The following is a 12,780-nucleotide window of genomic DNA, read 5'->3' as shown; positions in this document are numbered from 1 at the left end:
GTGCTCTCCAGTTCATTCAGTAACTAGATTAGAACAACAAAATGTTATTTGAAAGACCTTTTCAGGGCCTCCCCAGTGGTGCAGGCAGTTGAGTGCAGCACTGTGAAGCTGTCCGCAGCCTCTGCAGTGCCGGTTTGATCCCTGCCATCCTTGGAGCCACCCACATGGCGAGCAGACCTCTCCTGTCCACCCGCTGCTCCCCTCAGCAGTGTATTTCATCAGTCTGCCTGTTCTGTTCCCGGCTCTGTCTCTGGTGAATTCTCTTACACTCCCACACATCTGGCCTGTACCCTGGTTCTTATATAAATAAAATAAATCTTAAAAAAAAAAAATAGACCTTTTTAGTGGACCTGCTATACAAATTATATAAGAAGGAGTTTTAATTAACCTGGTAATTGTGTATACCTATAATAAGTGTTCATAAGTTTGGAAATTCTTGAAACTTTTTGCTCTTGTATATTAAACATTTCTCTCCATATTTTTGAAGTTATTAAACTAGAGTTATTTTGTAACAGAGCCTTCTTGAATAAAGTGCTAGCCTGATCCACATCTAAATTTTCCTAAATTCAAATTTTGTGGAATCAGAATTAATAGTGTCCCACTACAAAGGTTTTAATTATTTCTCTACATAGTCATCAGCATCTTTCTATAGTCCAGGTCTTGCTGTATTTTTTAATTTATATACTTTTACATCATTATTCATTTTTGCACAATGTTTGATTTCTCCTCAGTTGTAGTCCCCATAAAATTACCACCATCAAGATACCCATGAGCCATCACCATAGACTCTTGTGATCTTCCCTCCCATTTTGATCCTTTTCCCTCCCCCTTCACTGATGAATGTCTCCAATTTATAGTTTGACTGATAGTTTTGTCTTTTTTTTTCTGATCCCTTGTATGTATTCCCTATGTTTCTCCTATAAGTAAAACCATCACCTGATACTTTCTTTTTCCTTCTGACTTATTTCATGAGCATAATCCCTTCAGCTCCATTCATGTTACTGTGAGTGTCATAAGTTTATCTTTCTTGATTGTTGAGTAGTATTCCATAGTATGTATATACCACATCTTCTTGATCCAGTCATCTGTTTGGGGGCATTTAGGTATTTTTGTTTGTACTCACTGTAAACTTTAGGAATGGTGATATTATGATACAATTCATTCTACATAGAATAATCCCATTATATACTAGCTATATGTACCAGAAGTGAAGAAGCTTCATGTGTAACCATATTTTGAAATGATCATTATAATTTTGGGTGCATCCCTTGTCTTCACTCTCTGCTCTTTTTTTTAAAGATTTATTTTTATTTTACTTATACATACAAGAACTAGAATATAGGCCAGAGGTGCAGGGGGGTGAGGGGATTCACCAGAAATAGAGTGGGGAGCAGAATAGTCCATCTACTGAAATATGCTGCTGAGGGGAGCAGCGGGCAGGACGGGAGAGGTCTGCTGCACTATGTGGGTTAACTCTCTGCCCAGTGATGGAACTGAGGCCACAGTGGCTGGCAATAGCTTGAAAATGGTGCTGAGACTTTAACACCTGTGCCACCAGGGAGGCCCCATCTCTGTGGCACAAGGAGCTAAGCACAGCACTGTGAAGCTATCCATAGCCTCTTTTTTTTTTTAAATACTTTATTTTTTTTTAAAGATTTATTTATTTATGTATACAAGCACTGGGTACAGTCAGAAGCATGGTAGGGTGAGAGAATTAACTAGAGCCAGAACAGGGAGCAGAACAGGCAGACTGACGAAATACACTGCTGAGGGGAGCAGCTGGCACGGCAGGAGAGGTCGGCGCGCCATGTGGGACCCTTGCCCGGCGGCCGGGGATCGAACCGGTGCTGCAGAGGCTGCAGGCAGCTTCGCAGCCCAGCTCTCAACCGCTGTGCCACCGGGGAGGCCCTATCCATAGCCTCTGCAGCACGAGTTTGATCCCCCGTCTGGCCAGAGAGCTACCCACATGGCTCAACAGACCTCACCTGTCTCGCCCTCTGCTCCCCTCAGCAGTGTATTTCAATCAGTCTGCCTGTTCTGTTCCCCAGTCTAACTGGTGAATCCTCTCACCTCCCATACCTCTGGCCTGCACCCCAGTTCTTACATGCATAAATAAATAAATCTTTTAAAAAATGAGGGAGAAGTTAGGAAAGTTTAGAACGGATGATATCTTGCATTTCTTCTAAATTTAATCATGTCTTAACCCTTGAATCCAGTAATTATCTCTTACTTTCTTTTGAATTCCTTTTCTAGTTTTAATTTCCTTTGTTAAAGAATAGCTTTTTCTAGTTACAGAAAACTACACCTTTAACAATTACCATAGCAATTAAACTTGAAGTGAGAAAATTCAATATAGTACCTGCTATAACCTTTTGCCAAGGAATGGTCCATCTTCATCTGAAAAGAAGTCCTCTGTAAGAGTGAAACTATGGGAAAACTATATATACAAAATGGTGAGAAAGAGAATACTTGTCTGGCTAGTCAAACTATGTATCAGTCTTTGAGGACAGTGAGTAACAAGTATTAGTGATAGCAATACAGCACCCCCCCACCCCGCCCAGCCCCCCCCACTCTGAAGGGGATATGTTCCAAAACTCCCAGTGGATGCTTGAAACCAAGATTAGAACTGAACTATATGTACTGTGTTTTTCATATATCACACCAATGATAAAGTTTAATTCATAAATGTGAAACATAAGAGATTAACAACAGCTAGTAGTAAATAGAACAGTTAGAGCAATATACGGTAATAAAGGCTATGTGAATATGGTTCCTCTCCATATAGCTCTCCCTCAAGATAACTTATTGTGCATAATATTTTCTGACCACAGTTGACCACAGGTAACTAATACTGTATAAACAAAACCACAGATAAGGGGAGACTACTGTACTAACCTGTCATTTGCTGTTATATGAAGTATGTTTTACCCTCTGTAAGACTTAATATTTCAACTTTAACAAAAGATCTAGTCCACCGTTATGCATGTGGAAGGAATAAGAAGCAATTATCTGAGATTTCAGGTCCTTCTTAAACATTGGAAATTATTGTAGTAAGAAAAAAGAAAAAACTAAGAAAGGATAGGACACAATTACCCTGCCAATAATTTAAGTTGGCAAGAAAAGAGTCTGGACAGAAAAAAACATTTGTAAAAGGTCCGGGGTTGACAAAAGATTCAGTATCACTTCCTTGAAACCACAGTTGTGTGCTCAAAGTGCTGAGAGATTTTGCTCAGTGTAGGCTGGTAAGGACAAGCAGAGGGACAATACTCCAATCCAGGAAATTGTAGGACTCCTTGTGATAATATAGTTCCCATTACCTAGCATCAGTATCTGGATGAAGAAACATAGAGACAAAATTCCAAAATATTGTTGGAATGAGAATGCAACCAAGAAGAGGAACTTTACCAAGCCACTTGTACTTAGGAAATGAAGATTTAGTCTCCACAGAGATTTCTGCAAACACTTTGGACAACAGGACTCAGCTTTAGCTTTTCAAAATTAAATATTATCCTAAAACGTGGGTACAATCAGAAAAAATGAATTGTTACATAACTCTAACAGTCCTTTTTGTGTTTACAGCAGATATATTTTTTTAAAGATTTATTTATCCATACAAGAATTGGAATACAGGTCAGAGATGCAGGGGGTGAGAAAATTCACCACAGACAGAGTGGGGAACAGAACAGTCAGACTGACTGAAACACACTGCTGAGGGGAGCAGCGGGCGAGACAGGAGAGGTCTGCTGCACCATATGGGCAGCTCCTGACTGACGGGGGATCGATCTTCTGCTGCAGAGGCTGCGGATAGCTGCTCAACCCCTTGTGCCACCAGAGAGGCGCTACAGCAGATATTTTTTTTAATACCAATAACAAATATATAGGCATTATGATAATTCTGAAACAGTTTCAAAATTTAATGCAAAAATGCTAGAATCACTGCTAAATTTAAAAATTCTAAACTTGGTATGAATTTTGAATTTGAACAAATTGTAACTAGTTTGGTGAAGGACTGCTAGTTAACAGAAGAGTTTGGTAGATGTGTGAAGATTATTTGTTGAGGTAGAAACAACAAGGAGATAGAATATTTAGATTTAAAGATTCCCTTCCAAAGAATTCAATGACCAAGTCAAAAAAGTACAGAAGAGCACATGGTAACTTCATAATAATGTTTGCAAGTGTTCGATTATAGCAGATGAAACTGAAATTGCTAAAATGGAAAAATCTTAAGTTAAACCTCATCTATTTGACAGATAGCATGATTCAACCAGTCTGGCTGGCTTGTCTAACGTGTGCTCCACTTCAGTGTTCCCAAATTATTGGCACACCATTTGATTGGCATGTTAGAAGTTCTGAGGATCTCTCCAGGATGTTCTACACCAAAACCAAGTTTAATCGGGTGAAATAAAGGAAGAGTACATGTGGGGAAAAAATGAAAAAATAAATTTAGTTTGCAGGGAGAAAGGTGATATCCCAGAGGAACACACAGAAAGGACTTCCTTTCCCACTTAGTATGCAGGACACTACCCCTCTTGATGTTTCTCTTTTGTATTTCCACTGGAAAGCTTACTTTAGATTCCAAGTTAGGTAAATATTTGCATTCATTTCCACAAAAGAACAGAATGCCTCAACTTACTTCACAAGCATCTGTTATACCTAGTGGGTTACTGAATCTGTGTATGTCATACTCATATTTAGTGCTGAATGGCCTCACGGAAAATCATTTACCTTTACTGGGTACCTGATATTTGCATTTGTATCCTGACATATTCTGACTGACACAAAGGATTTGAAATGAGAATCCAGAAAGCATTCAAAATAAAAAAACAAAACCCTGTGTACTTTTAAATCAGTGCCAAAGTAAGGGGTTAAAATAACTTAATCCATGTTATTGTGGGCATAGCAGATATGTTATTTAGGATATTGTTGGAATGATTGAGAAAGATACCCTAGGGTAAATTCTTATTTGGCTTATTTCAAATCTTGTTAAAATAATAAAAATAATCAAGATTTATTTTGTTTTGTATTTCGCATCTTATTTCAGATTCAGCTTGGGCAATAAGCATATACTAGTGTTTGATTGGAAATTTTTAATTATTTTGCTAGTTTATACTAGGAAAAATCATGGACATGGTACAAAAAAGTACAAAAAGATACACAGTGGAAACCATCCCTTCCAGCCCCTGTCCTCCAACCACCCATTCATTCTCCAGGAAATAAACATTGTTTTGGTATACCCTTACAGAAATGCCCTGTGCTTTGATGAATATATAAAGTTCACCCTTTCTTTTTTAAGTGGTAACAGAATGCCACCCAACTGGACACCTTTCAGGTTTTTCACTTAATATATCTTAGAGACAGCTTTGTAACTGTGTATGGCTCTGAGTGTAGCCTCCTTGGATGAGGCATGTGTGTGAAGCTGCCTCACTCTTTTTGGCATTTGCTGTGGTTTCTGTTTTGAGTGGTTGTGTCATAATTTATTTCAATGTTCCCACATCTGTCTTTGAGGTAAAATTGCTGGGACAAAGACATTTGTGCTTTTTCGTTTTGATAAGGTTTTACCAAATTGTTATCCATAGAGGTTGTACTAGTTATACCCCTACAATGAATTTTGAGAGTGGTAATTGTAGTAATTATCAGAAAAACTTATAATGGTAATGTGTGACAATGAATGACTTGTAGGCTGTGGTTATAGTAATAAGAAGGCTACTGTTTCTTACTCTTGATTCTTTAATGTTGATGGCGTGGCATCTGGTATCTACCATACTTTAAAGCAATTTATCATTTCAAGAACATGGAGGTTCCATTTTTAACTCTTCACTTAAATAACAACCTAGGTGTTTTTTTTTGTTTTTTTTTTTAATATTAAATTTTATTTTTATATTCCCCCATACAATTGCAAACACCCCATTCTGACCCCAATCCTTCCCCTCCCGCCCCCCACCCCCCAAAAAGTGTCTCTGGTTCATAGTTTTTTGTTGATTTTGATTTTCACTTTCTTATATTCATTTTCCTGGTCCCTTATTTAAGTTTTCTAGATTCCTGCTATGAGTGAGACCATCCGGTATTTTTCTTTTTCTTTTTGGCTTATTTCGCTGAGCATGATCCCTTCCAGTGCCATCCATGTTGCTGCAAATTGCATGTGTTTATCTTTTTTGAATGCTGAGTAATATTCCATGGTATATATGTACCACATCTTCTTGATCCAGTCATCTATTTTTGGGCATTTGGGCTGTTTCCAAAGCTTAGCTATTGTAAACAGTGCTGCTATAAACATAGGAGTGCAGGTGCTCTTTGGAATTGATGTTTCTGTGTCCTTTGGGTAAATACCTAGGAGTGGAATTGCTGGATCATATGGAAGCTCTATGTTTAGTAGGTCCAGAAATCTCCACACAGCTCTCCATAGTGGTTGGACCAGTTTGCACTCCCACCAACAGTGCAGGAGAGTTCCTTTTTCTCCACATCCTCGCCAACATTTGTTGTTGCTAGTTTTTTTAATATGTGCCATTCTCACTGGTGTGAGATGGTATCTCATGGTAGTTTTGATTTGCATTTCCCTGATTACAAGTGATGTTGAACATTTTTTCATATGTCTGTTGGCCATTTGCATTTCCTCTTCAGAGAAGTTTCTTTTTAGCTCTTCTGCCCATTTTTTGACTGGATTATTTTCTTTGTTGTTGCTGAGTCTCATCAGCTCTTTGCAGATTTTTGTGATCAGTCCTTTATCATTAGTGTTGGGTGCAAAAATGTTCTCCCAGTTGGTGGGGTTTCTCTTTGTTTTTGTTATTGTCTCTTTTGCTGTGCAGAAGCTCTTTAATTTGATGTAGTCCCAGCTGTTTATCTTTCTCTTCACTATCACTGCTTTGGGTGATGTGTCTGTAAAGATGTCTTTGATGTGCAAATCCCGTAGTGTTTCGCCTATATTTCCTTCTATGTATTTTATGGTTTCAGGTCTTATGTCTAGTTCTTTAATCCATTTTGAGTTGACAACCTAGGTGTTTTTAATAGCTAACACCTCAGGCATTGTTCTAAGTGGTTCACATGTATCAACTCACTCAATTTTCATGACAATACTATAAAGCAATTGTAATTATTATCCCAGTTTTACAGATGAGGAAATTGAGGTACATAGATGTTAATTGACTTGATACTGCTGGTAACTGATAAGGATGGAATCTTGACCCAGTTTTTAGGGATCCAGATCCTGCAACTAAGTCGCAAGACTGAAAAGCTCCTACTGAACATTTTGATTTTTTAAATCATCTTGAACGTACATTTGTCATTTCTAGAGTTGGTATTCATACTCTTGTTACAAATAATCTTTGTCTTTCTTATGTCTTTGTTCTTTCAATCTGTCCTTTAGAAGATGAAGCAGATTAAATTAGAAAGGTTTATTTTTTTGACCCAAGTATCCCTAGAAAATTAAGAACCAAGTTGAAATTATCTTTTATGACAGCCACCAGTATTATAAATAAACATACAACAATTTCATATTTTTTGACTTTAAAATTGATGATCCTCTAGTTTTTTCACAAGTATACCCAAGGAGCTCTCAAAAAACATTTATATTAATAAATATTGTTAATTTTTTTTTTCAAATAGCTTCCTGTGGCTCTTTCAGCAAGCCCCTATGCACATTTCATCTGCACGCAAGTGGCTGTATTCTCCAATACCTTGTCATGCAGGCCTAGGTGAAATATTGTGGACATAAAAACTACATTTGGTAGATCTGCTAGGAAGGGGTCATGTAAAAGTCATCTTTGATTTGTTGATGGAATTTTTTTTAGATGTAGTATATGGCAGCAGTGATGTGCATCCTAAGGGGAAAAAAGTCCCATTTTTATAAGTTTATTTTCATATTTTATACACTGTAGTTCTGTTGTGTGTTTTTGATTTAGTAACAATTTATGTGTTTTTCTGTCGCAGAGCACTGCGGCCTGTGGTGTTGAGGCTCACAGCGATGCCATCCAGCCCTGCCACATCAGAGAGGCCGTCCGACGCTACAGCCACAAGATTGGCTCCCTTTCCCCATTCACAGTACGTAATAACAGAGTTATAAAAAGTTATATTTATAATCTAAAAGAATTTTGATTTTCAAGTGGTCAAATGAAGAAGCAATGGAATTGTTGAAAGCAATTTGTGGTGACTGTAATTTTCTTGTATAAAAGTGGCATAATCCTCTTGGGAAATAAAAGTTAGTCATTTTTGACTTTTTGGAAGGACAAATTTTTTCTACAAAAATATTATTTTCTTTCAATTACAAATTATACTTTTTTGTTTGGTTTTATATTTTCTAATTTTCAAAGCTTAGGTTTATAAAACTCTTTTGTCAAATTATATGTATCCAAATATTGCTAGAAGCACTTTATATTTTAAAATTGGTTAGATTGGCAATACCACTTCTATCAGATGTCCTACTCCTAAACATACTTTGAGTTGGAAGAAGAAGAAATGATTTCTTTACTGGCTTTGAAGTAAACTGAAATGCAGACAGTGTTTTACATTTTCAAATGGTTTTAAAGCTTATAATCAAGGTTTTTGTTGTTTTTTTTTTTAATGGAGAATTAAAGACTTTTTATTTCAACAGCCCAAAGAAACGCTGTGTATGTATGTCAACTGAAAGCTCATCTTGTGGCTTTTTAATTCATATTAATAGAATTCTGTAAGTCTTTATTGTTTATAAGGAGTGGTTTCATACTGAGAAAATGAGATTTGATTGATAGTACTGAGAAATAGTAGAATTTGCCATTTTTTTAAAATATTCATTTCTCCTTTAACATATTAAATCAGAATATATATGTTTAACATTATACATATATATACACATATAAATAGGACATGTTTTTTCCTAAGAATGGATTTTACTGCTATCTGTTGATAGAAGTAGTAACATCTTCTAAATTATATCATCATTTTTCCTTGTGTTTAGTTAAAGGTAAAGCTTGCCTGCTTTCTTTGTTCTTGTTAGTATTGTTAATGGTATGGATTCTCAGTGTGACAGCAAGAATATGTCAGAGCTTTTTTCCAGAAGCTCTTTACAATGGTGCAGTTATTTTCATTGTTGTTTAATTATTATAATGTCATAAATTATAAGAACATAATTTAATACTGCTGATAAAGCAATATATGTATATGTTTTTAGTTGAAAGTTTTTAGATTACTATATTAACATCTGAAAAAAGGGAATAAAATAAAGTATCTCTTGTAATATTTTTTTGACCTGGATATTTAAAAATATTAAGCAATAATCCAAAAAGAAGTTGAGATTAAAAAAAAAAAAAATGAAAGGATGGAGAGAATTTAAAAACCAAATAAAATTGAAAGAACCAAACTTATAACAAAGGATTTAAAATATCAAATCCATAGATAAGAACCAAGAATGACAAGTAGGTTGAGGCAATGGAGTAGAGCAAAAAGAAAAGCCAGCTGGGTTGAAAATAATATAGAAATAATTAAAGGGCAGCAAAGGGAAACAGGATTTTTGATAAATAACCTAAGGTTATAACTAAAATAAGTAAAATTACATCAAGGAAAATGTATCAAATACAAGAGGAAAATCTAATTATGCAATCTGTACTGTTTCTTCAAAAGAAAGTAGTGGTAGTGATGGCCGCAATGTTGTTCGTAAAGTTTTTTTTTTTTTATTTTTAGATAGACTAAACAGGTTGCTTGAGAACCATCATGGTTGATGACACCTTTTATATGTGTTGTATATGTATCTGTATATATAGATATTTGTTCATTCCCCTATGTTTAACCAGGTATTCTGTTCATGCTTTCTTGTTTTTATTATCTAAGATTTTAGTATATAATTAAAAGTGTACTTGAAATTGCATTCAGATATAGCTTAAGCTAATTTTTATCTAATGAAAATATAGTCAATATGTGGTTTGAAACTAATGAAGCAATTTTAAAATGCTTAATTTAAATAGATCTGGAAAATAGAATAAACCAAGACCTAGAAGGTTCACTTAACCACTACCACAGCATACAGGCAAAATCAACAGCAAATGGTGAAGAATTCCACAGAGGGACATTTGAGCTTGTAATCACTCCTCAGAATGGAACCATCTTGAAAGGTCTATTCTGTGACCTAGAGCTATAAGAATTTACCCAACCTACAGGACTGAGTATGCTTACTCCACTTTATATCAGGAGTAATGTAATCAAGGAGAGACAGTTTCATGTTATATATTACAATACATAAATCTGCCTTTTAAAGTTAAAAATTCTCCTTAAAGTGGAATAGATTGCAGGCTTTGTAAAACTAACAGTGTGGCCACCCTGCACTGACTCTCACATACCTTTTAAATGCTCAAATGTTGGGGGGTTCTGATGTTCATTTCCCTCAGGCCTACTCTGTGAGATGATACTTTGTGTTACACCAGGGATACATTGCTACCTATGCTGTAACTCCTAAGAAGAAAGGACACAGGTAGCTTCCTCACTGGTGACCATAGATGGAGACCTGATTTTTCTCCCAAGTAAAATATTTTGTAAAACTAAAATGCCATGAAAAATAGTTTATATTTAAGAAACAGAGATTTTATCTTTGCCACATGTCTTTCTCAAGTGCTTGTCTGGTGTATGAAAATATATATATATAATTTAGTATATTCACACTTGATTCCTATATAGCCAATTCCTAATGAGTTGAAGTTGGAGAATTATAGTAACAACAATAAGTCAACAGGTTATATGGAAACTTAATTTTAACGTAAGTCAATAAAAGTTTGCTTTTAGTGAAGTACTGAATGGCTTCTGAAATAATTTTATACAAAATCACAGCATTGTCAATCTCAGGAATAGTATTCATTTTTTTAAGAATTATGCGTGATTTTCACCTTGAGAATTCATTGAAATAATAGAGAAAAGGAAAGATTAAAGCCTCATTAAGTGGAGGGACGAATACAATGCTTTGCACTATAGTGGTTGCTGGAGTAGAAAGGGGAGGATAGCAAATCTTCAGTCACTTCCCACTCATGAGTGCCTTGGAGGTACCTTTTATAAACCATCCATTCTATTCAACCAATCATAACAGTACTGACTTTGCCATGTCACAATAACAAACATGCCAAACATGTTACAACATGCTAAAATACAACAAATGTTTGTGTTTTAGAAGTATAGGATCTCCCCTGTCAGGTGTTGTCACCACACCACGCTTGCTCCCAAACCACCCACAGGCCATCCCCATAGTCCATTGTGTTCCCTCCCAGTTGTGTTCTTGCCTCTCCCTACCATGTTGGTTTTGATTGGTGAGTCCTTTCTTTTCTGTGTTCTCATGTATTCTTTCTTTTTTTTTTTAAGATTTATTTATTTATTTATATAAGCACTGGGTACAGTCAGAAGCACGGGAGGGTAAGAGAATTCACCGAGTCAGAGCTGGGAGCAGAGCAGGCAGACAGACAGAGGACACTGCTGAGAGGAGCAGCGGGCGCAGCAGGAGGGGGTCTGCCTGCCATATGGGACCCTCGCCGGCAGCCAGGGATCGAACTGGTGCTGCAGAGGCTTTGCAGCCCAGGCTTCAACCACTGCGCCACCGGGGAGGCCCTGTTCTCATGTATTCTTAACCCTGTGCAGAAGATTAGAGAAAAATTCCATATCTACAAGATTTAAGTAATTTTCCTGAGGTTAAACTATTAGTCAATGATTAAATGATAGAACCAAGGCTACAAATTCAGGCTTACCTACTCCCAACTCAAAAATCTGTCTCCAAAAATACAGACTTTTGCAACTGAATCCCTATATACCTGATTTATACACATGCCAAACAATATTTAAAGGGACTACATTTACTTTCTTATTGTTTAGTTTTCATAAATAATTCTGAAAATCACATCAGTCTCTGATTGGTAGTGTTTGCTAGCATTTAATGCAACTTAGAAAGTCCTCAATGATTTTGATGCTTGTAATTATATATTGTATTTTTCTTAGTAGGTTTTGTATCATGATTAAAACTGCTGCTGATCCTAGAGCCAGAAGGCCAGAGTTAGATCCCAGTCCTGCCACCTACTAGCTAAATAGCCTTAAGAAAGCTTCTTAACCTCTCTATGGCTCAGTTTTCTCATCTGTAAAATGGGTATAATAGAGCATACCTCATGACAGAATTTAAGAAGTATTATGAATTTGCCATACAATAAGCTCTTAATAAAGTATATCAATAATAGTGGAAGCCATAGTATCTATAGTATATTTTTTGTATTTTATATATTTTTTTTATTTTTTAGGTATAAATACAAGCAAGCTAAACTAAAAACCATTCTGCCTACCTCCAACCACACAGACACACACAAATACAGAGGTCTCACTTATAATCACAGAAGAAACTAAAACGAATAATAATGTGATTTCTTTACAGGCTAATATAATTTATACCTTTAAATTTTAAATGCTATTTAAAGAATGTTGTTCCAGAGAATAAATTTCCATTTTTATGCTCTGAATAAATTATATCTGAAGATCATTAATGTTTGGTCACTGAACAGTGTAAAAATAAGGTCTCAGTAACTGAATATGTGTAGTTACCACTTGATTTTTGCATACTTACTACATTTTGCAAATTAGTTCTTAAACAGAAATGTAAGGAACAAATCACATGACCTCAAATTAAAAACACTTGATCAAATTCAGTTTACATCAGTTTATATTTTTGCATAAATTATTGAAACAAAAATTTTCAGTCCAATGAGCATATCACAGTTGGTGATAACTTTTTAAAATAAATTACTAGTAGCCAATTTTCCTCACTTTTTAAAATTTTTTCATTTTACTCATTATAAA

At 35.7% G+C, this 12,780-nt stretch overlaps 1 protein-coding gene across 3 annotated transcripts in view; it reads left to right on the top strand.

Annotated features, from left to right (window-relative positions):
• The window catches only part of SUPT3H (SPT3 homolog, SAGA and STAGA complex component), a 426,450-nt gene that overhangs the window by 337,601 nt on the left and 76,069 nt on the right, over positions 1-12,780 (top strand). For all 3 annotated transcript variants that reach the window (XM_054698841.1, XM_054698842.1, XM_037519827.2), the window contains one exon: positions 7,924-8,034. In XM_054698841.1, the coding sequence (XP_054554816.1) occupies positions 7,924-8,034 (111 nt within the window). The remainder of the gene's footprint in view (positions 1-7,923; positions 8,035-12,780) is intronic.

The sequence above is a fragment of the Talpa occidentalis genome, unplaced genomic scaffold, assembly GCF_014898055.3.
Source record: "Talpa occidentalis isolate TD23 unplaced genomic scaffold, MPIMG_talOcc4v2.1 talOcc4.2, whole genome shotgun sequence".
In the NCBI taxonomy this organism is placed as follows: domain Eukaryota; kingdom Metazoa; phylum Chordata; class Mammalia; order Eulipotyphla; family Talpidae; genus Talpa; species Talpa occidentalis.
Note: the sequence above shows the minus strand (reverse complement) of the source record. Positions and strands in the feature narration are given on the sequence as shown.